General features: G+C 42.4%; 1 protein-coding gene across 1 annotated transcript in view; it reads right to left on the reverse strand.

Annotated features, from left to right (window-relative positions):
• The window catches only part of DEPDC1B (DEP domain containing 1B), a 238,206-nt gene that overhangs the window by 168,629 nt on the left and 42,352 nt on the right, over positions 1–27,225 (reverse strand). Inside the window, exon 3 of the mRNA XM_053701300.1 lies at positions 9,123–9,258. Within this exon, the coding sequence (XP_053557275.1) occupies positions 9,123–9,258 (136 nt within the window). The remainder of the gene's footprint in view (positions 1–9,122; positions 9,259–27,225) is intronic.

Consider the following 27,225-nt stretch of genomic DNA (forward strand, 5'->3'; position numbering starts at 1 on the left):
GTGATGGGTTATGATCAAAACCGGAAGTGACGTAACTTCCAGTGACGGCCATATAACACGCACGCTGAGTAAACCACTATGACAAGATTGGGCATCTGTTGAGTGGTTATCTATATAGAATATGATTGTATAAACACTTGTAGTAAGTAAGTTATAATATGGCACTAATTGACATTAAGGTAATAATAATATTTGTGATATACTTAATGTTCACTATTTTGTACCGGAAGTGGTTGTATAACTTCTGTAGTTTATTTCAACACAATAATGATGTTATACCATAATGTTGTATATAAGAATGAGTATAACTGCTGGGGACACAATTTTTTTTTTAGTATTTTTACACCAGTGTGTAAGCACATACCGGAAGTAACCGGTTGGAATACTTCCGGGTCACATATTAGAAACCGGAAGTGATGTAATATTGGCGCCTTTTCTGAACAGGATGTGGGAGGTGTTCTTGTATTAGTTTGCTTATTTAAGGTGCAGTGTTTGTGTACACTTTATGTTCTGAGGAAGGGGAGGTTTCTTCCCCAAAACGTCAATAAATTTGACCCTGTTTTTGAAAAAATCCTGTCTGGTTACTGTTCTTGTTGAGGATTGTCTATTTCACAGAACCTTCAGGTGGTTGACTCATGGAGGGCAGATTCGAGATATATATATATATATATATATATATATATATATATATATATATATATATATATATATATATATATCACACTTCCATATCTGATTTAATTCCGGAGTCAGCATCCTTTTCCAGACTCTTATCCCCTTCCAGATACAACATGTAGATAGGAACATAGAGGGTACACTTTATGGTAGCTTACTCACAATTGCGAATATTTATGTCCCCAATACTAGGCATGTCTCATTATTCAGGAACACATTTAACAGACTTCAAGAATTTGCTAGAGCAGCATTCATTTTGGTGATTGACTTTAACTTGGCCCTGTGCCATGTGTGGACAATTCATTACAGAAAGCCCAAATCTCTGAGATCTTTCAACATTTGTCTGGAGGGGTCTGAAGGAACTAGGTTTGCATGATGTGTGGAGATACCTCAACCCTACCAAAAGGGATTACACCTTTTCCCCCCAAAACTCAATCAGTTATACTCCAGGCTTTATTACTTTCTTTTAGACCATAAGAGCCTAGGCCAACTTATCTGGTTCATCTGTTAGCCATACTGTATGGTCAGACTATTCTGTAGTTATTTATGATGGCTCAGAAACCAACTGACCCACCAATCTGGAAAATAGATTACACTTATACCCTCATACTACACAAACTTTAAATCAGAGCTAGAATCAGAGTTGATTTCCTGGCAACATAAACATTTGTCAAGGATTGGCCATATCCATGCTGTCAAGATGTGTGTCCTACCCCCATATATTAAATATTTACCACCCCCTGACTCCTATATCCCTGGCCTGCAAGCTCTAATATCTGATTTAATTTAGAGTTGCAAGCACCCCAGAGTTGTCAGAGTAATAATGTTTCATCCTAGATCATCCAGGGGGTTGGGCATGCCACAAACACTGCATAATATAAGCAGGTAGTGATTTTAATGAGTAACCAGGTGTAGATTTAGGCAACATAAGGAATGGGTGTACCTTGAACATAATCTAGTACAATGCCGACAGATGTGTTGGACTCCACTTACTTGCTGGCCCAAAGCAATTCAAGACTTCCTGTTATAAGTGGAGTTGCAGCATACCTGGTAGGGGACACTCAGACGCAATCTTAATTTTTCCTCAAATACATCTCCCCTTAATTGAAAACCCTTATGTACCTATTTATACATCCTAATTCTCAGTTCAGGGTACTACACTTGCCGAGTTCCACTCATTATATAAAACTCTCTCTAATGGCCACATCCTGGAAAGACAAGAATTATCTGACGCAGAGGGCCCATCTAAACTAGTTGGCTTAAATATATTCAACTTAGACATTTTTTCTACACTCACCCAAAGAAGTCCTGTTTCATTAGACCATTACAACCATTTGAAAGCGTATGCAGCTATACCTCTTCAATTAGGGGAGATATCATTCTAATATATAAACTATTGATAAACCCTACAAGCTCTCCCTTTTTTGTATATTCGCTCTTGGAACAGAGATTTGCTCTCTTCCCCATCTAGAGAAGAGTGGGGTAAGATTTTTATTACAGCAGCCAAATCTGCAATAGCAACTAGCATTCTAGAAACTAATTGTAAACTTGTTACACAGGCACTCACCCCTGAATATCAGAAATCCATGTACAGATCATTGAACAAGCAGTGTTGGAGGGGTTGTGGGGAGCATGGCAAATCTTAAAGAATAAAGTTAAATCTAAAGTCCTCCAACTCATTCTTAACTGCGCCAGGCAAATAATTCCCTAACATTGGAAAACTATAATTCTACAATTAGTTATTTCATCAGATAGAGATACTACGAAATGGCTAAAGTTTTAACCTATTTTGACTCATGAACCCATTTCCTCACCCTCCTTTTTAATGTCAATACTTTTTATTGATGTATAACAGAATACATATAGGCAGTCAATGTAATACATTTTCCTTCATATTAATCAGATTAAACAGATTGAACGGGTCTAACAGTTTGAATCAATTGAACAGAGTGAACAATGACAATTCCTATACAAATAGTTTCACTCACCACTAAACCTTTCAGATTGCAGCAAGAAATGAACTCATTCATGATATCACATGTTATTGAAACAATGAAGGAAAGGGAAGAAAGAAAAGTGGGTGTAAGGGTGAACAGAAAGGGCGCCTCACCCTCCTTTTTAAACTATAAATCAAACTTAATAAACCTACTTTCATTAGTTCTCAATGGTAAAAACTTTAATAGGTATGTGGACAAGTAGTTTACTTTGTTATTCTTGTTGCCGTTTCTCACAGATCATGAGTATATGGATCTGTGATCTATGCTATGACTTTGTTGTTCATACCTGTTAAATTGTTGTATTTAAATTTAAAACATTTTTAGTACACATACTAAAACATTTGATATTACAATATACTTTAATGCAGTCATGTCCCTTTAACACTGGATTTCCCATGCCTGCTAGACTATAGTGTTATTTTTACAATAAAAAATAAATAAAAAATACAAGCTTTTTTTAGTAACCGTAGGCTATTTTAGAACATAATTAGCAGAAGAGCATAATAGAAATACAAGCATTAGTATTCACTAAAAGTAAAAACAGCTCATGCTGAGCTTTGTTCATTTGCAAAATGAATAATAATGCAGATATAAATGACTTCATCTGTAAAACTCTGCTTTGTACTCAACATTTTTAATATTTTGAAAAAACAGAAGAGCTGCATAAATCTGATGCCCCCCCCCAACATAAATCAGCAGATGCCCAGACTTGCAGTAACTGGAGTATAAAAAAATAAATTATGCTTATCTGATAATTTAATTTCCTTCTGTATGAGGAGAGTCAACAGCATCATTCCTTACTGTTGGGAAATACTGAACCTGGCCACTAGGAGGAGGCAAAGACACCTCAGCCAAAGGCTTAAATACTAACCCTACTTCCCTCATATCCCAGTCATTCTGCCAAGGGAACAAGGAACAGTAGGAGAAATATCAGGGAATAAATGGTGCCGGAAGAGAAAACAAATTTTGGTCCGCCCAGCGGAGTATAAAGGTGGGGGCCGTGGACTCTCCTCATACAGAAGGAAATGAAATTATCAGGTAAACATAATTTATGTTTTCCTTCTTAATAGGAGGAGAGTCTATGGCATCATTCCTTACTGTTGTGAAAACTATCCTCAAGCTCTAGAGGACACTGAATAATAACGGGAGGGGTAAAGGAAAGACGGGCCCTAATCTGAGGGCACCACAGCCTGTAGAACACTTTCTCCCAAAAACTGCTTCAGCCGAAGCAAAAACGTCAAATTTGTAGGATTTTGAAAAAGTATGCAAGGAGGACCAGGTAGCCGCCTTACAAATCTGATCCATAGAGGCCTCGTTCTTAAAGTCCCAAGAGGAAGCCACTGCTCTAGTGGAATGAGCCGTAATCCTGACTCGTAAGATAAGTGTATAACACTCCTCAACCAAAAAGATAAGGCAGTTGAAGAGGCCTTCAGACCCTTACGCTTTCCAGAGTAGATAAACAAGGAATAAGTTAGCCTAAAATCCTTAGAAGCTTGAAGATAAAACTTCAAAGCTCGAACCACATCCAGATTATGAAGTAGGACATAAGGAAGGAAACACAATCTCCGAATGTTACAATCAGACACCACCTTAGGTAGAAAACCCAAAAGGGTGCGTAGGACCGCCTTATCAGTGTGGAACACCAGATAAGGAGACTAACAATGCAAGACAGCCATTTCAGAAATTCTGCGTGCCGACCAAATAGCTAATAGAAAAAGAACCTTCCAGGACAACAATTTAATGTCAACTGAATGCATAGGCTCACACGGAACCCGCTGTAAAAAAAAAAAAGAACACGATTCAAAATTTCAAGGAGGAGCGTTAGATCTAAGCACAGGTCTGATCCTAATCAGAGCCTTAAGGAAAGACTGCACGTCAGGGAGCTCTGCAAGCCTATTGTGCAGCAAAAGAGAAAGGACCAAAATCTGTCCCCTGAGGGAACTGGCAGAAAGGCCCTTCTCCATACCCTCCTGGAGAAAGGAAAAATCCTGGCAGCCTTAACCCTATGCCAGGCTAAACCACGCTCTTCATACCAGAATAAGTAAGCTCTCCCCACCTTATGAAAGATGCAACGAGTAACAGGCTTACAAGCCTGAATGAGAGAGTGTCAATAACCCTCTCAGAGAAACCTAAGCATTCAATCTCCACGCAGTCAGCCTCAGAGAATCTAGATTTTGATGAACAAAAAGGACCATGTTCCAACAGATCCATGCAACAGGGTAACTTCCACAGAGATGAAGACATCCCCACCAAAAAAGGATGGATCTACAAGGAATCAAAACCCCAGAGTAGAACTCTGACCGTTACTAAAACTGGCATGCACCATGAGCCATGACAGGTAACTTTGTGCTCGGGTCCAAAAACCCCTAACACTGCAGCCTTCCAGAAGGAGGAACACTCCCCCCCCCCCCCCCCCAGGGAAGAAAGTACTCTGGCCCTCCAGCATCCTAATACCAGAATCCAGTTCCGTGATTCTGAGTACGCCAGGAAGGGGAAAAAATCCTACGAGGCAAGAAAAACAAAGGACCCACGGGCCTTCACAGATACTGAGGTACCTCCAAGTCAAGGAGAACACGCAAGAACCCATCCCCCACCCTAGGTAAAAAGGAAAAGGGAGCAAGCAATGGTAACCACCCTACCAATATAGGCGAGACCCTTCGGCCAATATCGCCAGCCCAGTTGAAACGACAACTGGAATCTACAAGGAAGCACAGATGTCCCAGAAGACAAGTAGGGTCCCATCAAAGATACCTCAAACTTAAGCCTCAGGCAGACAGTAATCTCCCATGAGAGTTAGAAACCCTGCCCTCAAAGGTACACGGGGGAGAATCAAACCCAAAAGGTCCTAAAGCCAGAGTCCTCAAAAAAACGGAACCAATCTAAAGATCTAAATTCCTGAGGCATCTATCAGCTGCCTCCCATGGTAGGAGTGCACCTAAGACAGAGCCCTCCACCATCTATAGTCCGTAGACATAGAATACCTAGCAACAGCCTCAAACCCAAGAGTTTGAAAAAAAACTCCTGACCAGTTGAAGAAATGGGCAGCCAGTACCCTTGGATCGCAAGGCTATCCTCAGTAGACCGGACGAACGACCTGATCCACACACTGGTGTAGAGGAAGGTCATTTCCCAGACCCCTGAAAGGAAAAAGTCTGTGACTGACCACGGACCTCCTACCCTCAAGGCCAAATGGCTAGATCTGCTTAAGATTGAAGGATAGCACCCAAGAGTCTAAAGACCATGGTATGACAAGGGGCAGTTCTTAGACTGAGACGACAGTCTCCATAAATCCTTACCAGATCGGTCTCCCGAAATCCCTGCAACAGGAATAACAATGGGAGCCTTGCAGCTCCTGGCAGAAAAGGCAGGGTGACCCCTGCACTCCATGTACTGGAGCAAATGAAACACTGAGAAAAAGGAAGGAGGACATGCTCCGCACTTCCATAACAGATGAACCAACCCAAAACGGGAAGAAAAGAAAAAAAACTCTGCCACTGCAAAAGAAATGCGACTAGGCTACAAGAGTCGACATCCAGAAGATACCGCAAGTTAAGACATAAAATGTCCATCACCTGGAACACCAGACCTCCAGACTACGGTTTCGAGTCCCCAGGGACCCTTAGGAACCCTGATGACGTCCTGAAAAAAAGTCAGTCACGTAACACAAGCAAAATTGTAGTACCTGGTATTCCATCCAAGTACTAACCAGGCCCAACCCTGCTCAGCTACAGAGTTCAGACGAGATTGGGCACATTCATCTATATAGGAACTCCCAACCTTCCTCCCAGAAGCATTGGATCTACACACTAGGCCCCATACTTCGCAATAGGATCCAAGCCCGGAGTCGATATCAATAGGCCAAATGACATTCAGAATCCGACAGGATAATCAGCACCACAAGGGTGACATAAACCCAAGGAACAGCATATAGCGCCCAACAAGTACCTGCCTAGTACAAGGACACCCCAAAACTGTCCAAGAAAAAAATCGACTCAAAGTTTCAATAATATGAATTAGAACATAACTTTGTTCCTAACCAAAAGTGTGCAACTTCCAAGGAAGCACCCATGCAACCACAAAATCACAAGTATCAGTTCCAGAGAAAGAACGTTCCCAAAACGGAAATTATATCAGACGTGAGCTTATTAAAAACAAATCAAATACATCCTATCTGGATTAAAATAAAATAAAAACTAAGGCAGCACCTGCGGGTCAACGCCCAAGGTGAATGGGTACGCCAACAGGACCAGCCGATCAGAGGCCCCATTCACCCAAGCTCAGAACTGGAACCGATACATAAAAGAAAGAAAAACAGAGAAGACAAGGAGATTAGCTTCATCCCCAAACGTCTAACCCAGCTTGCCATCTGGCATCTAAGGCCTCGGATCCCTTGGCACACTAGGACTGGAATACTCTATTACCGCCAAAACATGCCTCAGTAGAACACAAAGACGTGCCAGCCTATAAACAGAAAGCAAAATTATCCCTCGCCGGATCAATAAACGACCCCGGCCCAGAAGGCCTAACTTAATCAGGTGATCCCACGCCCCATGGGTCCTGGTTGACAGAACACGGACAGTACCTTAAAAATATTTCACTTGGGAGATATAAGTGAGCCAGCGCCATAGATATGGCCATGCAGAACCGTGCCGTAACCTCTGGAGGAAACAAGCTACCTTCCGGAGAAGGCCATAGGGACACCTGCTTGTGTAGCAAAGGAAGGTTCTGGGGCACGCTCCTCACGAGACATAGAATCCTCTGGGGAGGATGGCTCAATACACTCTAAGGTCCCCGAGTCGGAAGAAGAGAGTACTCTAGAACGGCAATCAGAACATAACTGATGGGCATGGATAACCCGGGTAATTTCATATTCATCACAAGACGTATTCTCCACATCGGAGACATCCGTATCTAAAAAAAAAAAAAAAAAAAAAAAATCAAAATCGGAATAATCCATAATCTTGGGATTACAAAAATGACTAACTGGCACCCTTTTTAAACACCCAATGGCTGGGGAACTCACCACCTCCTGTGAACCAGACAACCAACGAGCAGACTCTCTCTGTCGCCACACAGTCAGCATACGGAAGTGGAAAACAACGCAACCTATCACGAGGTGCACCGTGCCAGTCACAAAAAAAGAGCGTGCAAATCTAAAGAGATGGCGCCAATTGATAAGGCAGTTATGTTCCGAAAAGCCATTAGCCAAATAATTACTACACATTAGAAGATAGAACCACATAAACATGATTAATGTACCCCGTTCAATAACCCCCCTCAGGAGATATTAACCCATGATTCCTATTTTAAGATAAAAGGAGTCCCACTGGGACCCTACCTTCTCTCGTTACCATTACATTCACATAAGGAAATAAAATTAAACGATCTTACCAGAATCTGCGCCATGGAACAGAAAAACAGCCCTTCAAGTGTGACAGATAGTAGCCTCGCTTCTGACATGGACTTGAGTGAATAAAGGCAGGCAGCGAAACTCATCAATGCCGATTGCCAAGGAATTGTTAATATAAGTCGGGATGGTTTCGCAGAAAGACTCTCCCTGCATTTCCAGACTCTAACCTTCATCCATGCTCTCACTGAGAGGCTGACAGGATTACTTAAACTCCAGTCCCATTTCGAAGAGTACTACCCTCCATAAGAGACTTAACTCGAACTTCTGACACTTCTCTACCAACCTCCTGTGACGAAAGGCAAAGAATGACTGGGATATGAGGGAAGTGGGGGGAGTATTTAAGCCTTTGGCTGGGGTGTCTTTGCCTCCTCCTCCTGGTGGCCAGGTTCAGAATTCCCAAAAGTAATGAATGCAGCTGTGGACTCTTCCTGTTTAAGAAGAACAATAATGTATTTAGTGTTTAATGTCCCTTTAATAAATCTAGCCCTGTATAAGTATCACTGTTTCATACACCTATTTCAGTGGGACTGCTAGGATGCAGAGAACAGTCAACCCCTCACACAGAGCAGTGTGCAGCAGCAGGCCAATAATTCCTCCTCATTGCCAATGTCACTATGTCATGTGAGGAAGTGCCCCAGGAATTACAGAACCCTTATTTTCATACCCTACACCCCTTAGATGAACAAGAAACTTGATTTGAAACAGGAGAATCTCACATTCCTCTAAGCTACAGATGACTGCCCCAGCAGCAGTTGAAGGGATATAAAGCTGCAATAAGAAAATGCTCTGATGCAGTCCCATGTCCCTCTGGGTTTGCTTGTGTTCACAAATATGGGTAATAATGATCACCTGCAAAAGTATGGATAAGTTGTCTGATTAGCCCCAGTCACAAAACAAAAAAGCATAAAACCCCATACTGTAAAGTGGGGTTAAAGTCACCTGTCATTACCCGATACCTACATAGTGAACTTATTGTATGAAGTAGAGGCTCTTAAAGATATTAAACACCACAAAAAATCCCCTCATTTTAAATGACATACCATAACAACAGGTTTTATAGGAATGTAGTCTTGGGAAACCCCAGGTTGCTCATCAGTCCATTGCGGAAATTTAATAGGCTCAACACGATATGGAGGTCGTTTTGGATATGGCTTCAATGGTGATGTTGGTGGAAACCTATATGGAGACAAAAAAAAAAAAGTAAATGTTTGCCTTTGTTGGAAAAAGAGCTACAGGAAAAGTTATATTTGCAGAAACCACAGTGATAGAAGAATGTCACAAGGTTAAAAGGAAATCAATCATCTTATAGAAGTGGTTTTGAGGGTGTTTTTACTCAGGGTATTACAAAGATTTGGGCGTCAAAGGACACAAAATATTATGTATTTAAGTATTGTTAAAAATATTAATTTATATTTAGTTAAAAATAAACAATTGCTATGTACATTGCTCTCTTTTCCTGTAACTTAATTGAAAATTCTACAGTACTTCTAAAACTATTTGTAAGCAAATTTTTTGGATTTCAGCATTTACTGCCGACATATACTAAGCACATATAAACAAATTTAAATGTCCCTTAAAAGGTGGAAAGGTCTATTAAAAAATGGGCACAACTTGCTATTGTCAACACACATTATATAATACTGGCAACTCTTACACCTTTAATCGTTATTTTCATCCCCTAGCACTACATAAATTGAGTCCCTGAGGTATAACAAGCATTTTGTACATTCTTAAAATCTAATCCCTAGCACAAGCAGATCATTTCAATATTTTTATGAAAAGATCAGTATCACGTTGTGTAATACAGCACAATGATGCAAATGAACATTTATTTCATGATAAAAAAAAGTATGCTTACCTGATAAATTTCTCTCTTTCTTGACATGGCGAGTCCACGGAATCAATTACTGTTGGGAATATTACTCCTGGCCAGCAGGAGGAGGCAAAGAGCACCACAGCAAAGCTGATAAGTATGACTTCCCTTCCCACAACCCCCAGTCATTTTTTATAAAAAAAAAACTGTCTGAAAAACAGACATTTATCAGGTAAGCATACATTTTGTTTTCTCTTTCTTATGACACAGTGAGTCCACGGAATCATCAATGACTGTTGGGAATCAATACCCAAGCTAGAGGACACAGATGATTAGGAAGGGGACAAGACAGGTAACCTAAACGGAAGGCACCACTGCTTGCAGAACCTTTCTCCCAAAGGAAGCTTCAGCTGAGGCAAAAGTATAAATTTATAGAATTTAGAAAAAGTGTGCAAAGAAGACCAAGTCGCAGCCTTGCAAATCTGTTCCACAGAGGCCTCATTCTTGAAGGCCCAAAAAGAAGAAACAGCCCTCCTAAGCTTCACCTCCTCCTTGGACTGAAGGCAAAGAGAATGACTGGGGGTTGTGGGAAGGGAAATTATACTTATCAGCTTGCTGTGGTGCTCTTTGCCTCCTCCTGCTGGCCAGGAGTGATATTCCCAACAGTAATTGATCTTTCCGTGGACTCACCGTGTCATAAGAAAGAAACAGATTTTTTCAAATAGCCTTAACTTTTGAATAGAGCATGGAAAGGGGCTGAAAATTTCAGCTTTCCACATTAGAATGTCAGTCTTTGGTATTACAAAATAAATGGTCTAGATTAGTCCTGAACATTAGTGCAACAGCCACATGCTTTTCGTAAAATGTTTCAAACACATAGTGGAGTATTACTCCTATTAAACCATTCCATTATTAAAATGGCCTATTAGCATAACGATAAAATGTTACATTTTAAGAATTATCTGTAATGTTTCCAATTTTTTTTTTTTTTTTATTGATGACATTTAAGAGAGTACAAAACATGCGGGCAATACAACAACAGAAAGCTCACATCAGAGTAACAGTTGCCTGTAAGACATAAGAATACATGTACACTGTATAGTCCTCATTTTCATTTCTTCAATATACAAATCAGACCACTCTTGGGTCTTTTGTGTACATATAGAACAATAAGATTTCTGATTTGATGCTGTAAGCAGAACTGCATTATAAAAAAGCCTAAAACTGTGTTATGATTATGAAGGATAAAGATACAGGTGCCAGAACTGGCCATTATTATAGTTTATAATATATAAGGCAGCACAGACAAAAGAAAACAACAAGCCACATTCACAAACCTGTAGCAATAAGAGACTGATCAAGATACCAAGTATAGTCTCTGGGATAAGGAGAAGGGAACAGTACCTAGTAATAGCAGTTGTTTTTGACACAGGAGTTTCTCTACTCAGTCTAGTGGCCACCTAGTGGTTGGAAAGTGAAAATGCCTGCTAGTAAACCAGTGTGATATTCAAGAGAACTATTAGGAATCAAGGTTGCAGATGTAAATAATAGATTATTGTTTGGTGCTTAAAGGGACACTGAACCCAATTTTTTTCTTTTGTGATTCAGATAGAGAATGCATTTTTAAGCAACTTTCTAATTTACTCCTATTATCAATTTTTCTTCGTTCTCTTGCTATCTTTATTTGAAAAATAAGGCATCTAAGCTATTTTTTTGGTTCAGGACTCTAGACAGCACTTTTTTATTGGTGGATGAATTTATCCACCAATCAGCAAGGACAACCCAGGTTGTTCACAAAAAATGGGCCGGCATCTTTTACATTCTTCCATTTCAAATAGAATGCCAAGAGAATAAAGAAAGTTTTATAATATGAGTAAGTTAGAAAGTTGCTTAAAATTTCATGCTCTATCTGAATCATAAAAGAAAAAATGTGGGTTCAGTGTCCCTTTAAACAATATAAAGCAGAAATAGGGGGGCGGAGCTAACCGTCAAACTGGAGAGACGCATCTTACTGGAGCTCTCTCATTAAAATCTAATTTAGGCTAAAAAATTAACATATAGATAACCCTGCAAAAGTTATAATCACCACCGGACACTCTGCTTTAGTCAGGATCATCAGGACCACCGGAGCAGTGCTCAATCAGAGTCTTTCTGTGACGCCGAATTTGGAAGTGGGAGAAAGTGCCTTCACCAGACTGAGTGCCGTTAGTGAGAAAGAAGGGACCGGCCGGTAAGCTGTGAGTGCTTCACCTCCGCTTAACTACTAAGCCTGCGCTAGTCCCCAACTGCTCTCCCGGATCCATAACTCTGCTGCCCATAGGGTCGGGGCCCCGCTCCGGTGCAGCAGCTGTCTAACAACTATGCGATCTGGGAGGCAGTGTAGCGCTGCTGCCAGCTGTACTCTGGGCTATTTGCAGCGACTCACAGTTCCCACCTTCACTGTGGGTTATATAGAGGAAAACCCCGGCAGCATTGGCGACATAGCGGAGACAAGATAAGTGCCTCGCTAGAGGGGGGGGGGGGAAATAAAAGACTCGACTAAAGGAAATTGGCGCGAACAATCGCCATCTTGAGGCCTAAGAGGCTTCATCTCTACCTTTCAGTACTCAGCGCTCCGGCGGCAGGAGCCGGGAGTTGTCTTCAGCACCAAATATAAAAGATAGAAGAGAGCACTCTCACACAGATTTACTGTTGCTGGTTTATATCTGGAGAAATTTTTATCAACAAAAGAAAGATAAGAACTCCTCAGTGCAGAACCCCCAGAAGCATTTGTAATCTCCCTACACATTGCAGTTACCTGAGATCACTCATTAACTGGGTCAAGTTGGTCTTTGCCTGCAGATAAAACTCTCTTGCACATACAAGATTTGCTCCTTCCTTTTTCTGTTATGACATGAGACAGAAGTGGACTTCATAGCACCTTTATTCATCAAAAAAATCTGTGTCCATAACTACAATTTTATCTTGTGACACTCCCGCATGCTGTAGCTTTCACAGCTCTCCATAACTATGCAAATGTGTTAAAATTTGAAGCTGTCAGATTTCCAGAGTCTGGCTTACCTTAGAGAGATATCCTAAGCAGAAGTTACATTTACTGACATAACAGAGATAGACATGCTGCTGTTTGTTTTTTTTTTCTCTATATAAAGATTTCTCTTGCAAGGTGCTGTAATATTCTCCCATAGGGCCACTACTGAGGCTCACTCCTAAGATACCTGCAATTGGAGTTGGTTGGCTCTGACACCTGGAGTATAGAATCTTCAGAGGTAATAACAAATTACTTGAATTTTGCTTCTCCCTGTGGCAGCGTAACATTTGGGACAATTCTGTTTAGCTTGCAGACAACAGCTCACTGACAAACAGTAAGACCACCTCCTCTTCTCTCTGTTGTTCCCTGAAGTATTAAGATATCTCCTCTCCTTGTTGAAATATTATCAGATACTTAGCAAGTGTACGCTCTCCTCTCCCCTTTCCTGCTGTCGCTTGTGGCAGTGGGTCATACCACATTCTCCTACAGTCTCACTAACCACCTACAAGAGATAAGACATTTCATCACAAGACTCTAAGAATACACTGTCCCTGCTTGAATATTATTCTCTCTCTGTAGGGATCGGCCCATGACAACATGTAAATAGACACTAAGTGTCCGTGACCCCGCCGGCTGATGTACCCCTTTTAGCATATGCAAAGCAGGCAGGCTCTCGGCAACAACACACAACTCTTCATACGTAGCTCCATCTCCTACTATAGCAACATGTCACAGTCTCATAAAAGAAAACAGAAACCCCATACCAAGCCAAAGAGAACTGTTGTAGATAATTTCCATCCTCGTACCGACACACTCCGGACAAGATCAGAGGATGAATACTCAGATACTGGAAGTGCCTCAGATACCCAGACCGGGTCAGCGCTAATGCAAAAAGCTTCACAGGCCCTAGGGGCAACCAATAGCTCAAATAACAATATGATAGATGCCATTCAATCTCTACTATCCTCACATCATGACTCCCTAACCAAGAGATTCGACAGATCCCATGCGGATTTGAAGAGAGACATTGGCCTCATTGGAGAGCGCACAGACGCGCTGGAGCGCAAACAAGAAGACCTCACAATAGACCACACCAACCTCCTCAGTTACTCCCAGTCTCTAGCCATTCAAATTACTGATTTGGAATTGAAGCTGGCCGATCTAGAGGATAGATCGCGCCGAAATAACATACGAATTAAGGGCATACCAGAATCAATCTTACCACAAGATTTAGAGAAATACTTACATGCCCTATTTGACATGGTACTGGGACCTGTGGCAGATACTGAGGCTCTTATAGACAGAGCACACAGGGCGCTTAGAGCACGGTCTGCGGACGGAGGGCAACCAAGAGACGTGATAGTGAGGTTGCACTACTACACATACAGGGAAAAAATCCTCAGAGCTCTGGCTAGAGATAAGCGCCTACCTGAAGAATATGCTGGACTGCAAGTATACCCAGACCTTTCCACCGACACGCTACAGCTCCGCAGGCACTTCCAACCCTTCACCAAAATCTTGAGGGAAAAAGAGCTAAAATACAGGTGGGGGTTTCCAGTAAGGCTTTTTATCACGAAAGATGGTCACCAATTTGTGGCCACCACCCCCCAACAGGCACGTGAATTGCTACAAAAATGGGACATGCTCCCTAGGGATGAAATAGAACACTCCACAGACCCAGGGCTGGGCACTGGCCTGAGAGCATCAGCCCCGCCATGGAAACCTTTACCTCAAAGACTCTCTGGCTCCACCGGAAAGTCCACAGAGACCATCAAAAAGCTCAGAGACTCCACAGGACCCCATCAGGAGATGGACCCATAGAGAGCCTGCTTGCATGCCTTGCATACCTTACTCACTCTACTTACTGTACTCCTTGAAAGTAAAAGAATGGACAGTCTTGGGGGGAAATGTCCCCTAAAGCTCAAAAATGACTTCCCAGACTAAGCGGAAAGAAGACGGGTGAGATCAATATACCTGCTTAGTATAGCTTACTTAACTACCTAAATAATGGACACTAGCCATAGTCTTTAATTTGTTTATTATCTATTGCTAACAATGCATACACTGTTGTTTTAATTGTGTTGAAATGTATCGCTGAGCTCTTGACTACTCTCACCTTACACTATGCTACCCCTTTTGACGTTAGCCAACAGAAGTGACTGACCCTAGGTTACACATGCATTAGATAGCGCATAACGATGATATGACCACCATTTCCCTAGGGTTTAAATCAAATGCCCCTTATTAGGCTGGGCCCTGCTTAACAACTACTGAGCCATTAGTTTCTCTGCCACAGATACGTGGGACGACCACACTATCCTTCCTGCGACCTATGACAATACATTACTGACAGTAATGACTAATAAACCCACAGCAAGCGGTTCATAGACCAGGAGAGACTCAATGCCCTCTCGAGACCCGGACCCCCTAACAGTACTATAACCATCAGACCTAGGCCCCTGACTATGACTGATGTATCTGACTACAACATGACACGTCCCAGTCTCTGACTCAAACCTTCCCTCTAATTGGCCCAGATATAACGGAACACACACTGTACCCCTAACAAGAGTCGGGCCACACAACACATAGGGCTCCATATTAACCATAGGGAATTATACACTGTCTGAAAAGGGAATAGTGGTTATTGCTCCCCTGATACCTTTACGTTTTATCGTTTAGCACTGTTAAGATTTAACTTGTTGAGCTCAATGTTTTTGTTTCAAGGTTTACAGTATTGAATGTTTTATCATATATGACATGCATATGCAACCCTTATGTTTTACCTTTCTCATAGAACCTTAAAGTACATCCTAGGCCGGCGGGGCTCTGGACCCCTCTCCGCCTAGCTCCTCCCCCAATATAGTAGTTGTGCCCCACTGGCTTTGCCCGGTTGGTGCACTCATTGCGAAAGTGTATATTTATCACTATTAACCAGTCAGAGGTTTTTCCTTAGTAATACTCCTCATTTCACAGTGCATTACGTACTCCTACCCTCCACAAGTGCAAACCCGAAACTCCCCCACCTGAACATTAATTAGATCTTTCATTCTTAGCGACCCAGGCTACCGCTCCATCACTCACATAATGGCCCCCATCCGCATAGCCACACTTAACACACAGGGCTTAAACTCCCCCACTAAGAGGAAACTATTACAGATGTATACTCTAACACACAAAATCCACATCATGTTCTTACAAGAGACGCACTGGGTAGGGGAACCTCGGATCTCTGGGATTTCCCAGTATTACCCTGTGTGTGAAGCTGCCTCTAACTCGGATGGCAAGACCAAAGGAGTTGCCATTTTGATAAGTAGGGATCTGTCCTTTAAAATGGAATATGTTGAAAGAGATACTGAAGGCAGATTTCTGATACTCATTTGTTCACTCAATCAGATACTATTTACTTTAGTTTCGCTATATGCACCCAATTCCAAGCAGATCCCCTTCCTTCGCAAACTTCTAACACATGTAAACCAGATTAAAAAGGGTTATCTACTCATTGGGGGGGACTTCAACATGGTTTGGGACCCAGCCGTAGACAAACAGTCCACCCTCACGACACATTCTGACAGAAACATTTCCTCTACTTCCAATGCCTTTCGAAAACTTATATACCAACACAACCTGTATGATGCTTGGAGGTGTCTGGCGCCTTCAGTAAAAGACTTCACTCATCACTCAAAGGCCCATAATTCATACTCCAGACTGGATTATATATTTTGTGACTCGTGGTCCCTGGACCAATTCGCTAATCCTGCCATTAGGCCCTGTACATGGTCAGACCATGACATGGTCTGCCTAGATCTCAATACACTACAAGCCCTGACGCATAGACCTCCATGGAGACTTCCCGAGCAATGGCTATCAGATATAGAACTACCAGCACTCCAGGGGGTTGTGAAGGAGTTCTTATCACATGACGACACGGGTGCCACTGATATAAACATAGTTTGGGCCGCTCTTAAAGCGTACCTCCGGGGACACTTTATCAAAAAAACGGCCCGACAGCGTAAAGAGAGTAGCCAATCCTTAGCAACACTGTATAGGGACCTGCGTGCCCTAGAGCAGACAAACAAGCTGAGCCCCAGCACCCAAGTAGCCCACCAAGTTGGACTCATAAGGGAAGAGATCTCCAAGAGAGATCTATCACGGGTCCAGGAAAACTTACACAAACTCAAACAATTATATTATCACAAGGGGAATAGGGCAGATAAACTTCTGGCCAATAAGCTCCGCCAGCGCACACTACAGAACAGGATACCCCGCATTGCGACTAGCAGAGGCGAGGTACACTCTCCCAAAGAAATAGGTGAAGCGTTCGCTAGTTACTATTCCTCTTTATATAATATTAAAATTTCAGAAGAGACTGGTGAATCCGACTGTAACAAAATTCTTGAGTTCCTAGGAAAACTGTCTATACCCACCCTATCTGAGGAGTCCAGGGCCGAATTAGAACGGCAGTTTACCCTGGAAGAGATCAAAATAGCCATTGAAGATCTTGCACCCCACAAGGCCCCTGGACCAGACGGGTTCACGGTGATGTTCTACCGTGTACTCAGCCCGATTATAATCCCAATCTTGCTCCGCGTATTTCAGAATGTAGCCGCTAAGGGCGCATTCAAGGCGGAATTTTTAGAAGCAAACATTATCACAATCCACAAAGAAGGTAAAGACCCGCTTCTGTGCTCCAGCTATAGGCCCATATCACTTATTAACGTAGATGCTAAGATCTATGCCAAAATCTTGGCAAACAGACTGGGGAAACACCTGCAGTCCATTATACACCTAGATCAAGTAGGCTTTATCCAAGGGAGACAGGGAACTGACAACACTCGGCGCCTCCTAAATATCTTCTCGGAGGCTGCAGATATGGGACTTCCAGTACTCACCCTGTCATTAGATGCCGAGAAGGCGTTCGACAGGGTGAGGTGAGATTACCTATTCCAAACCCTGTCGGCATTTGGAATACCAGACCCTTTCATTACAGCGACTAAGGCCCTATATTCGGCCCCTACCGCGGTTGTTAGAGGTCTGGGGTTTTGCTCCCCTAAACTCACAATTAGCAATGGAACCAGGCAGGGATGTCCTCTTTCCCCCCTGCTTTTCGTCCTAGCCATTGAGCCCCTGGCGATCGCCATTAGAGAATCAACATTAATACATGGCGTGCAGCTACACGACACCCCCCAGAAGCTAGCTCTCTTCGCGGATGACCTCATGGTCTTCCTATCGGACCCGGTAGACTCTCTCCTCCCATTGATGACCCTTTTCCAAAAATTTGGGGAAATTTCCTATTATAAACTGAACGTGGCCAAGACAGAGGCCTACTCCATTAATATCCCACAGGATGAGAGAGAGGCTATACAGCACATTTACTCTTTCAAGTGGTCATGCAGGGGAGTCCGTCACCTGGGGGGTCTTCCTTTCCCATAACAAGTCGATAGTGATTAAGGAAAACCTTGAAAAGTTACTAACAACTATCACTTCGGAAATCAATTCGAAGAGATATGGTGAAATCTCCTGGATGGACAGAATAGCTGCCCTTAAGATGATGATATTGCCAAAGCTCACCTACCTATTCCGCTGTATTCCGCTACCTGTTCCATGTACACTGATAAGGAAATTTCAGACCCTCTTTAACACATACACCTGGCACGACAAGAGACCTCGGGTGGCCGCACATATCCTACAAATGCCGATAGAAAAAGGAGGCCTTGGGCTCCCTAATGTCAAGAAATATTATGAGGCAGCAATGTTGACTCATGCTACAGCGTGGGGTAAAGGCCTCCCCCCGACGAGGTGGAGAGAACTAGAACAAGCCTCATTACCAGCATTCACTAACCTAGAGGACCTGCTTTGGTTACCCCCACATTGGCAATCCAAAATTCATGTCGCAAACAGCATAGTGAAAGGATGCCAAGAAGCATGGACTAAATTGAGACACAACAAATTAGTGGCCCCACATCCCTCGCCAATCCATCCAATAAGGGGTCTCCTAATGGGACTACCCAACACACATCTTAATACTTGGGCTACTACAGACATAAACAATGTGGGAGACTTCTATCGGAATGGACAGTTAAAGACACACAGAGACATGCTAGACCTTCCCACACTGACCTCCAAACTCCACTTTGACTTACTGAGACTGCGTACGCTAATGAAATCTTGGGGCTTTCTAGGCGATTCACTGAGGGACCTTACCATCTGGGAGACACGGTGGATAGCTAGCACCCAACAATACAAACCCCTTACAGTACACTACCACTGCCTATTAGAGGAAGAGACTATCCCAAAAACAATCCATATGACTGCCTGGGAGAGAGACTTGCAAACTACATTCACGCCAGATTCCTGGGGTAAGGCCATCAGCTCAACGAAAAAGGCAACCCACTGTGTCACACTATATGAATTATACTTCAAAGTGATCACAAGATGGCACTTGGTTCCCACAAAATTACGTAAGCTCTACCCCGAACACTCACAGCTGTGCTGGAGGGAGTGTGGGGAGCCAGGGTCCCCTATTCATGTTTGGTGGACCTGCCCTAAATTGACAACCTATTGGCAAAGGGTAGAAAAGATCTGCAAAGATTTAGACTTAACGCCAACCTTAAGCCCGGATCTGGCCATCCTACACCTAGGAATAGATAAACTCCCGAAAAATAAGCGTAATCTCTTGATTTATGTTCTGCTCTCTGCTAAATTGTTGGTGGCTAGAAATTGGAAAAAGAGCCAACCCCCCAGACTACAGAGCGTGATAGAGGGGGTGAACTACATCAAAAATATGGAAAACTATGTAGCTAGGGAACAGCGCCAGCTGAACGACCATTGCTTAACTTGGGAACCCTGGGAATCCATGCTTGCCCGTATAGCCCCCACCTAGATACTCAAAAAAAAAAAAAAAAAAAAAAAAAGGGAGATAAATAGGAAAATATCATCCCCAGCCACCACCACCTCTCACCCCACCTGTTTCTCTTTTCTGCACACCCCTTACCCCGACACCTCTCTAGACACCAAAATGGTAGCCTGCCATACTGATTAACAACCAACAGGCGGAGAGGGGTCAGAGGATCCTCCATACTAATAGGAGGCCGAGATATAATGTACTAGCCCGAATTATACTGTTTTTTACTTCCATTGACTGGTTTATTGATCTAAAGAAAACACCTTTGTAACATAATAATATATGATTATATATCTCAGAAGAGTCATTATCTATTCAAAAAGGTGACCTCTGTAAAAACGAGGTTTTTCCTGCAGGGAGAAGTCTACACTTTCTTTTTTTTTTTTTTTTCTCTCTTTTGTCTGTACCCACAGAACCCTGCACTTGTGTATGTATATTTCATGCATTGTTGAATATGAACACTGTCATTATCTTTACTACCGAAAGATTGTATGTTAAAATTTAACCTCAATAAAAAAGTTTATTTATAAAAAAAAAAAATAAAGCAGAAATAGATTCCCCAATTCTACTTATTTCTGTTAAAGTAGATATATTAATTTAGCCCTGTGGTTTTGATTTTTCTTAGGGGGTAACTGTAAATGATAGGTTTATCCTATTTCTGCGGTGTTTAAATATAAAATCTTCCTTATATCTTGAGGACATTATGGAACAGTGATATATGCTGTTATGAGATACTATTGATCGCAACAGGGATGAAGGGATACATTAGAAATGAATACCTTAAATATCTTAGCGCTGCTATGTTCAATTCAAAGATGCACAATAAAAAAACAATACAAATTGTGAACTACTACATGATAACATATAAAGAAAAACTTAGAGCTGCACTGACTAGAAGAGTGTACAAGGACATAGTAAAGTTTTAACACTCTATAGCAGGGCTCGACAAACCAAGGAGCCTGGGAGCCACTGGCTCCTAGATTTTTACCCCTGGCTCCTAACTTTTTGGGTTATTCTCCATATATCTATATACAAATCCAACTGTCTGGCTCCTAAAAAATATGACTGGCTCCTAAATATTCTTACTGGCTCCTAATTTTTGAACATATTCGTCAAGCACTGCTCTATAGCAAGGGAACTCATCAGGAGATCCGTTGTTTGTTCCACTCATCTTAAACGTATGTCCATCTCTTCAGTGATAGAGAGTGCTCTCTTCAGGAACTTCTAAGTGGGAAACTTAACACAATATATACATCTCTCATCTGTAACAAGTTGTAGAACTTTCTACATGCAACTTTAACCGGGAGCGTGAGTAACTAGTGCGCTTTAACTGCAAGATATCACTTCCAACAGTGTTAGTTCAGATAAAGAGTCCTCTTTAGCCCACTTCAAAACTTGAGGTAGTTTGTGTGTTCATGTCAGATAAGAACCAAGGGTGTCAAAGCATGGCAATTGGCGGATCACTTATAAGGGAGAGATTTTTGGGTGGGATTCCAAATGTTATTAGTTCGTTGTTGCATAAAAGTGTGTTGCCAAGTATAACTTCAAAGGAGAATCCCGGCAAAAGTGATCTTGGTGTGCCCTTTGAGCCCTGCGGTATGATATTACGCTGAATTACCCTTGCTTCCCCTGTTGTCGCTATTAGGGTATGTTGTGTTGGGTCGGATGGCACGCTGGCATGTGGTACGGAGGTGTTTGGCTGATTGCATGGTCAAGTAGCCAGCCCAGCACTGCGACCGTGTTGATCATCCTGAGAGTCTCTAGGTATCGCTCGATCCTCTAAGTTATCTGGGTGAGCATGTGGGGAACAAGGCGTCCCCCTCTTAAACTTGCTGTGTCCTCTGGTCGTCTACATCTGCTGTGACTGTCAACATGACCTGCTCCAGTATTTCTACAAGTAAACGGTTTTTGTAGTAGATCGGCACTTCTTATAGTATCCCAAGGCAGGGATCTTTGGTAAAGTTTGGTTAGCATACCATCTAGCTTAGCTAAGCGTTGGTCTAATGTCTGCGCAAAGTCGCTCTCCCATGTAGTCGCCATCTTGTAAAAATCTGCTGGCGGATAGTTTAAAGGCTGTAGATTCGGTAGACTGCTGATGTAATAATTGTATATGATATTGTCCGATGCTATAGGAAAGCTCAGTAAGACAGGTATTCGCTGACAGCACTGGTTACCCGGAGATTCCGGGGGGGGGGGGGTTGTTACCTAATGGTAGGCGGCCGCCTTAGGCCTTATACTTCCGATTTGTGGCCCTGGAATCATAAAAACAGCAATTAGGAGCTGGAGTAGTTGTCATACAGCTATTGGGTAAGTGATGTAGAGAAATGTGCTGTTTTATGATCAATAATCGGCGGATTAGAGAAGATTCCATCAGAGCTCACAGAGAATGCATCCTGACAGGTACGCAGCACGGACACGCCCCCAGTCTCAAACATTTTTAAGGATAAACCTGAAATGTTACCAACTTCTATATAATTCAGAACTCTATTAGGACAATAGCTGAATATCTCACAATTTCTATGAAATTATGGGATGGTTGTACAATTTGCTTTCAGCCCTATAACATCAAAGAGGGTAACTATAGCCATAATAAAAAAACTAATATATTAATCTAATGTAAGATTAGGGTTTAGGAATTTTATCACTGGCCACAGCATTCGCGTACAAAACGACATGGGTTGCGAGATATTGGTATAAAAAAAAACATTTCTGCCATTAAGATTGCAGTAATTGACTCTGAAGACACAATATTGTGGCTGGATATCAGTTTGCCTAATATCAATATTCACCTATTACAGGGATTTTTGGATTCTGTTTTACTCAGTTTTGTCAATTGAAATAGCTGCTTTTGCCTGATGAAACTATGCAAACATAAGACACCAGCGTAAATTAACCCCCCCCCCCCCCCAGTGGAGGGGAGGAGTAAAGAGAGACTATCTGAATATCTGGTTTTACTTGTTAAACTGACAACTTTAATTATTTCAATACTTAACTGTGCACAAAAATAGATGGCATGAGCAGGTCTGCTCCCTCTGCAGGGTCTGCCCATTTAAATGTGCACATCCATGAGAACAATAGGTGATGTTATAATGAGCAAAACAACTATTTTTAAATGGAGGAACAATTTCCCATATGTTTAAAGGACCACTAAATACAGTAGACTTGCATAATTAACAAGTGCATAATAAAAAACACAACGCACTTTCTCAAATGTATTTGTTCCCCCCATTTTAAAGCCCCTTCTATCATGTCAGATATCAGCTAATCACAGACTAGTATACACATACCCTGTAAGCTTGTGCACATGCTCGGTAGGACTGTGCAAATGGAAAAGTATCTTAAAGCTGCATGCTCTGGATCATGAAAGCTTATTTTGACTTTAGTGTCCCTTTAAAGCACTGGTTTTGAAACCTGTTCGCAAGTTTTCCTAACAGAGTGTCCCTTTAACTATCTGCAGTAAGTATAACAAGTCATTTGGAACACATTGAGGGGAATATTTTACAGTATAATGCCCCCCATAAAACAGCCAGTAAACACAATGTAATTACAATACACTTCTGTCGTATTCTTATAGAACATAGCAAATAATTCTAAACATTTTAAAGGAAATTCAAATCTTGCTTGCTGCTATTGTTTTTCAATAGCCAAACTACAACAACCACTTGCCTCATTTAAAGGAGCCAAACAGGGCTTTAATCTGCAGCTTAAAAGGCTAGCACATACTAGTAAAGAATGTATTGTTTTGTTATCTGTTAAAACCAATTAGGGAAAGATATGTAGGGAAAGCCTTGAGAAGGCTCTGAAAAATAAACTTTGCGAAAAAGGGTGCACAATAAAAAAAAAAAACAGAATTTATGCTTACCTGATAAATTACTTTCTCCAACGGTGTGTCCGGTCCACGGCGTCATCCTTACTTGTGGGATATTCTCTTCCCCAACAGGAAATGGCAAAGAGTCCCAGCAAAGCTGGTCACATGGTCCCTCCTAGGCTCCGCCCACCCCAGTCATTCGACCGACGGACAGGAGGAATATATATATATAGGAGAAACCATATGGTACCGTGGTGACTGTAGTTAGAGAAAATAATTCATCAGACCTGATTAAAAAACCAGGGCGGGCCGTGGACCGGACACACCGTTGGAGAAAGTAATTTATCAGGTAAGCATAAATTCTGTTTTCTCCAACATTGGTGTGTCCGGTCCACGGCGTCATCCTTACTTGTGGGAACCAATACCAAAGCTTTAGGACACGGATGAAGGGAGGGAGCAAATCAGGTTACCTAAACGGAAGGCACCACAGCTTGCAAAACCTTTCTCCCAAAAATAGCCTCCGAAGAAGCAAAAGTATCAAATTTGTAAAATTTGGCAAAAGTGTGCAGTGAAGACCAAGTCGCTGCCTTACATATCTGGTCAACAGAAGCCTCGTTCTTGAAGGCCCATGTGGAAGCCACAGCCCTAGTGGAGTGAGCTGTGATTCTTTCAGGAGGCTGCCGTCCGGCAGTCTCATAAGCCAATCGGATGATGCTTTTAAGCCAAAAGGAAAGAGAGGTAGAAGTCGCTTTTTGACCTCTCCTTTTACCAGAATAAACAACAAACAAGGAAGAAGTTTGTCTGAAATCTTTAGTAGCCTCTAAATAGAACTTTAGAGCACGGACAACGTCCAAATTGTGTAACAAACGTTCCTTCTTTGAAACTGGATTCGGACACAAAGAAGGTACAACTATCTCCTGGTTAATATTTTTGTTAGAAACAACTTTAGGAAGAAAACCAGGCTTAGTACGTAAAACCACCTTATCTGCATGGAACACCAGATAAGGAGGAGAACACTGCAGAGCAGATAACTCGGAAACTCTTCTAGCAGAAGAAATTGCAACCAAAAACAAAACTTTCCAAGATAGTAACTTAATATCTATGGCATGTAAAGGTTCAAACGGAACCCCTTGAAGAACTGAAAGAACTAGATTTAGACTCCAGGGAGGAGTCAAAGGTCTGTAAACAGGCTTGATCCTAACCAGAGCCTGAACAAATGCTTGAACATCTGGCACAGCTGCCAGTCTTTTGTGTAGTAAGACAGATAAAGCAGAGATCTGTCCAGATAATCCTTTCTCCAAACCCTCTTGTAGAAAAGAGAGAATCTTAGGAATTTTTATCTTATTCCATGGGAATCCTTTGGATTCACACCAACAGATATATTTTTTCCATATTTTATGGTAAATCTTTCTAGTTACAGGTTTTCTGACCTGAACCAGAGTATCTATCACAGAATCTGAAAACCCACGCTTTGATAGAATCAAGCGTTCAATCTCCAAGCCGTCAGTTGGAGGGAAACCAGATTTGGATGTTCGAATGGACCCTGAACAAGAAGGTCCTGTCTCAAAGGTAGCTTCCAAGGTGGAGCCGATGACATATTCACCAGGTCTGCATACCAAGTCCTGCGTGGCCACGCAGGAGCTATCAAGATCACCGAGGCCCTCTCCTGATTGATCCTGGCTACCAGCCTGGGAATGAGAGGAAACGGTGGGAATACGTAAGCTAGGTTGAAAGTCCAAGGTGCTACTAGTGCATCTACTAGAGTCGCCTTGGGATCCCTGGATCTGGACCCGTAGCAAGGAACCTTGAAGTTCTGACGAGACGCCATCAGATCCATGTCTGGAATGCCCCATAATTGAGTTATTTGGGCAAAGATTTCTGGATGGAGTTCCCACTCCCCCGGATGAAATGACTGACGACTCAGAAAATCCGCTTCCCAATTTTCCACTCCTGGGATGTGGATCGCAGACAAGTGGCAGGTGTGATCCTCCGCCCATTGAATTATTTTGGTCACTTCTTTCATCGCCAGGGAACTCTTTGTTCCCCCCTGATGATTGATATATGCAACAGTCGTCATGTTGTCTGATTGGAACCTTATGAATTTGGCCTTTGCTAGTTGAGGCCAAGCTCTGAGAGCATTGAATATCGCTCTCAGTTCCAGAATGTTTATCGGGAGAAGAGACTCTTCCCAAGACCATAGACCCTGAGCTTTCAGGGATTCCCAGACCGCACCCCAGCCCACTAGACTGGCGTTGGTCGTGACAATGACCCACTCTGGCCTGCGGAAGCTCATTCCCTGGGACAGATGGTCCAGGGTCAGCCACCAACGGAGTGAATCTCTGGTCTTTTGATCTACTTGAATCATTGGAGACAAGTCTGTATAATCCCCATTCCACTGTTTGAGCATGCACAGTTGTAATGGTCTTAGATGAATTCGTGCAAAAGGAACTATGTCCATTGTTGCAACCATCAATCCTACTACTTCCATGCACTGCGCTATGGAAGGACGAGGAACAGAATGAAGCACTTGACAAGAGCTTAGAAGTTTTGATTTTCTGACCTCTGTCAGAAAAATCCTAATTTCTAAGGAATCTATTATTGTTCCCAAGAAGGGAACTCTTGTTGACGGGGACAGAGAACTCTTTTCTTTGTTCACCTTCCATCCGTGAGATGTGAGAAAGGCTAGAACGATGTCCGTATGAGCCTTTGCTTTTGACAGGGACGACGCTTGTATTAGAATGTCGTCCAAGTAAGGTACTACTGCAATGCCCCTTGGTCTTAGAACCGCTAGAAGGGACCCTAGCACCTTTGTGAAAATCCTTGGAGCAGTGGCTAATCCGAATGGGAGAGCCACAAACTGGTAATGTTTGTCCAGAAAAACGAACCTTAGGAACTGATGATGTTCTTTGTGGATAGGAATATGTAGGTACCCATCCTTTAGGTCCACGGTAGTCATAAATTGACTTTCCTGGATGGTAGGTAGAATCGTTCGAATAGTTTACATTTTGAACGATGGTACCCTGAGAAATTTGTTTAGGATCTTCAAATCCAAAATTGGTCTGAACGTTCCCTCTTTTTTGGGAACTACGAACAGATTGGAATAAAATCCCATTCCTTGTTCCTTTATTGGAACTGGGTGTATCACTCCCAACTTTAACAGGTCTTCTAAACAATGTAAGAATGCCTGTCTCTTTATTTGGTTTGAGGATAAGTGAGTCTTGTGGAACCTTCCCCTTGGGGGTAGTTCCTTGAATTCCAGGAGATAACCTTGAGAAACTATTTCTAGCGCCCAAGGATCCTGAACATCTCTTGCCCAAGCCTGAGCAAAGAGAGAGAGTCTGCCCCCCACCAGATCCGGTCCCGGATCGGGGGCTACTCCTTCATGCTGTTTTGTTAGCAGTGGCAGGCTTCTTGGCCTGCTTACCCTTGTTCCAGCCTTGCATTGGTTTCCAGGCTGGTTTGGGTTGTGAGGCATTACCCTCTTGCTTAGAGGATGCAGAATTAGAGACTGGTCCATTTCTGCGAAAGGGACGAAAATTAGGCTTATTTTTAGCCTTAAAAGACCTATCCTGTGGAAGGGCGTGGCCCTT

This window comes from Bombina bombina, chromosome 2, assembly GCF_027579735.1.
Source record: "Bombina bombina isolate aBomBom1 chromosome 2, aBomBom1.pri, whole genome shotgun sequence".
Classification (NCBI taxonomy): domain Eukaryota; kingdom Metazoa; phylum Chordata; class Amphibia; order Anura; family Bombinatoridae; genus Bombina; species Bombina bombina.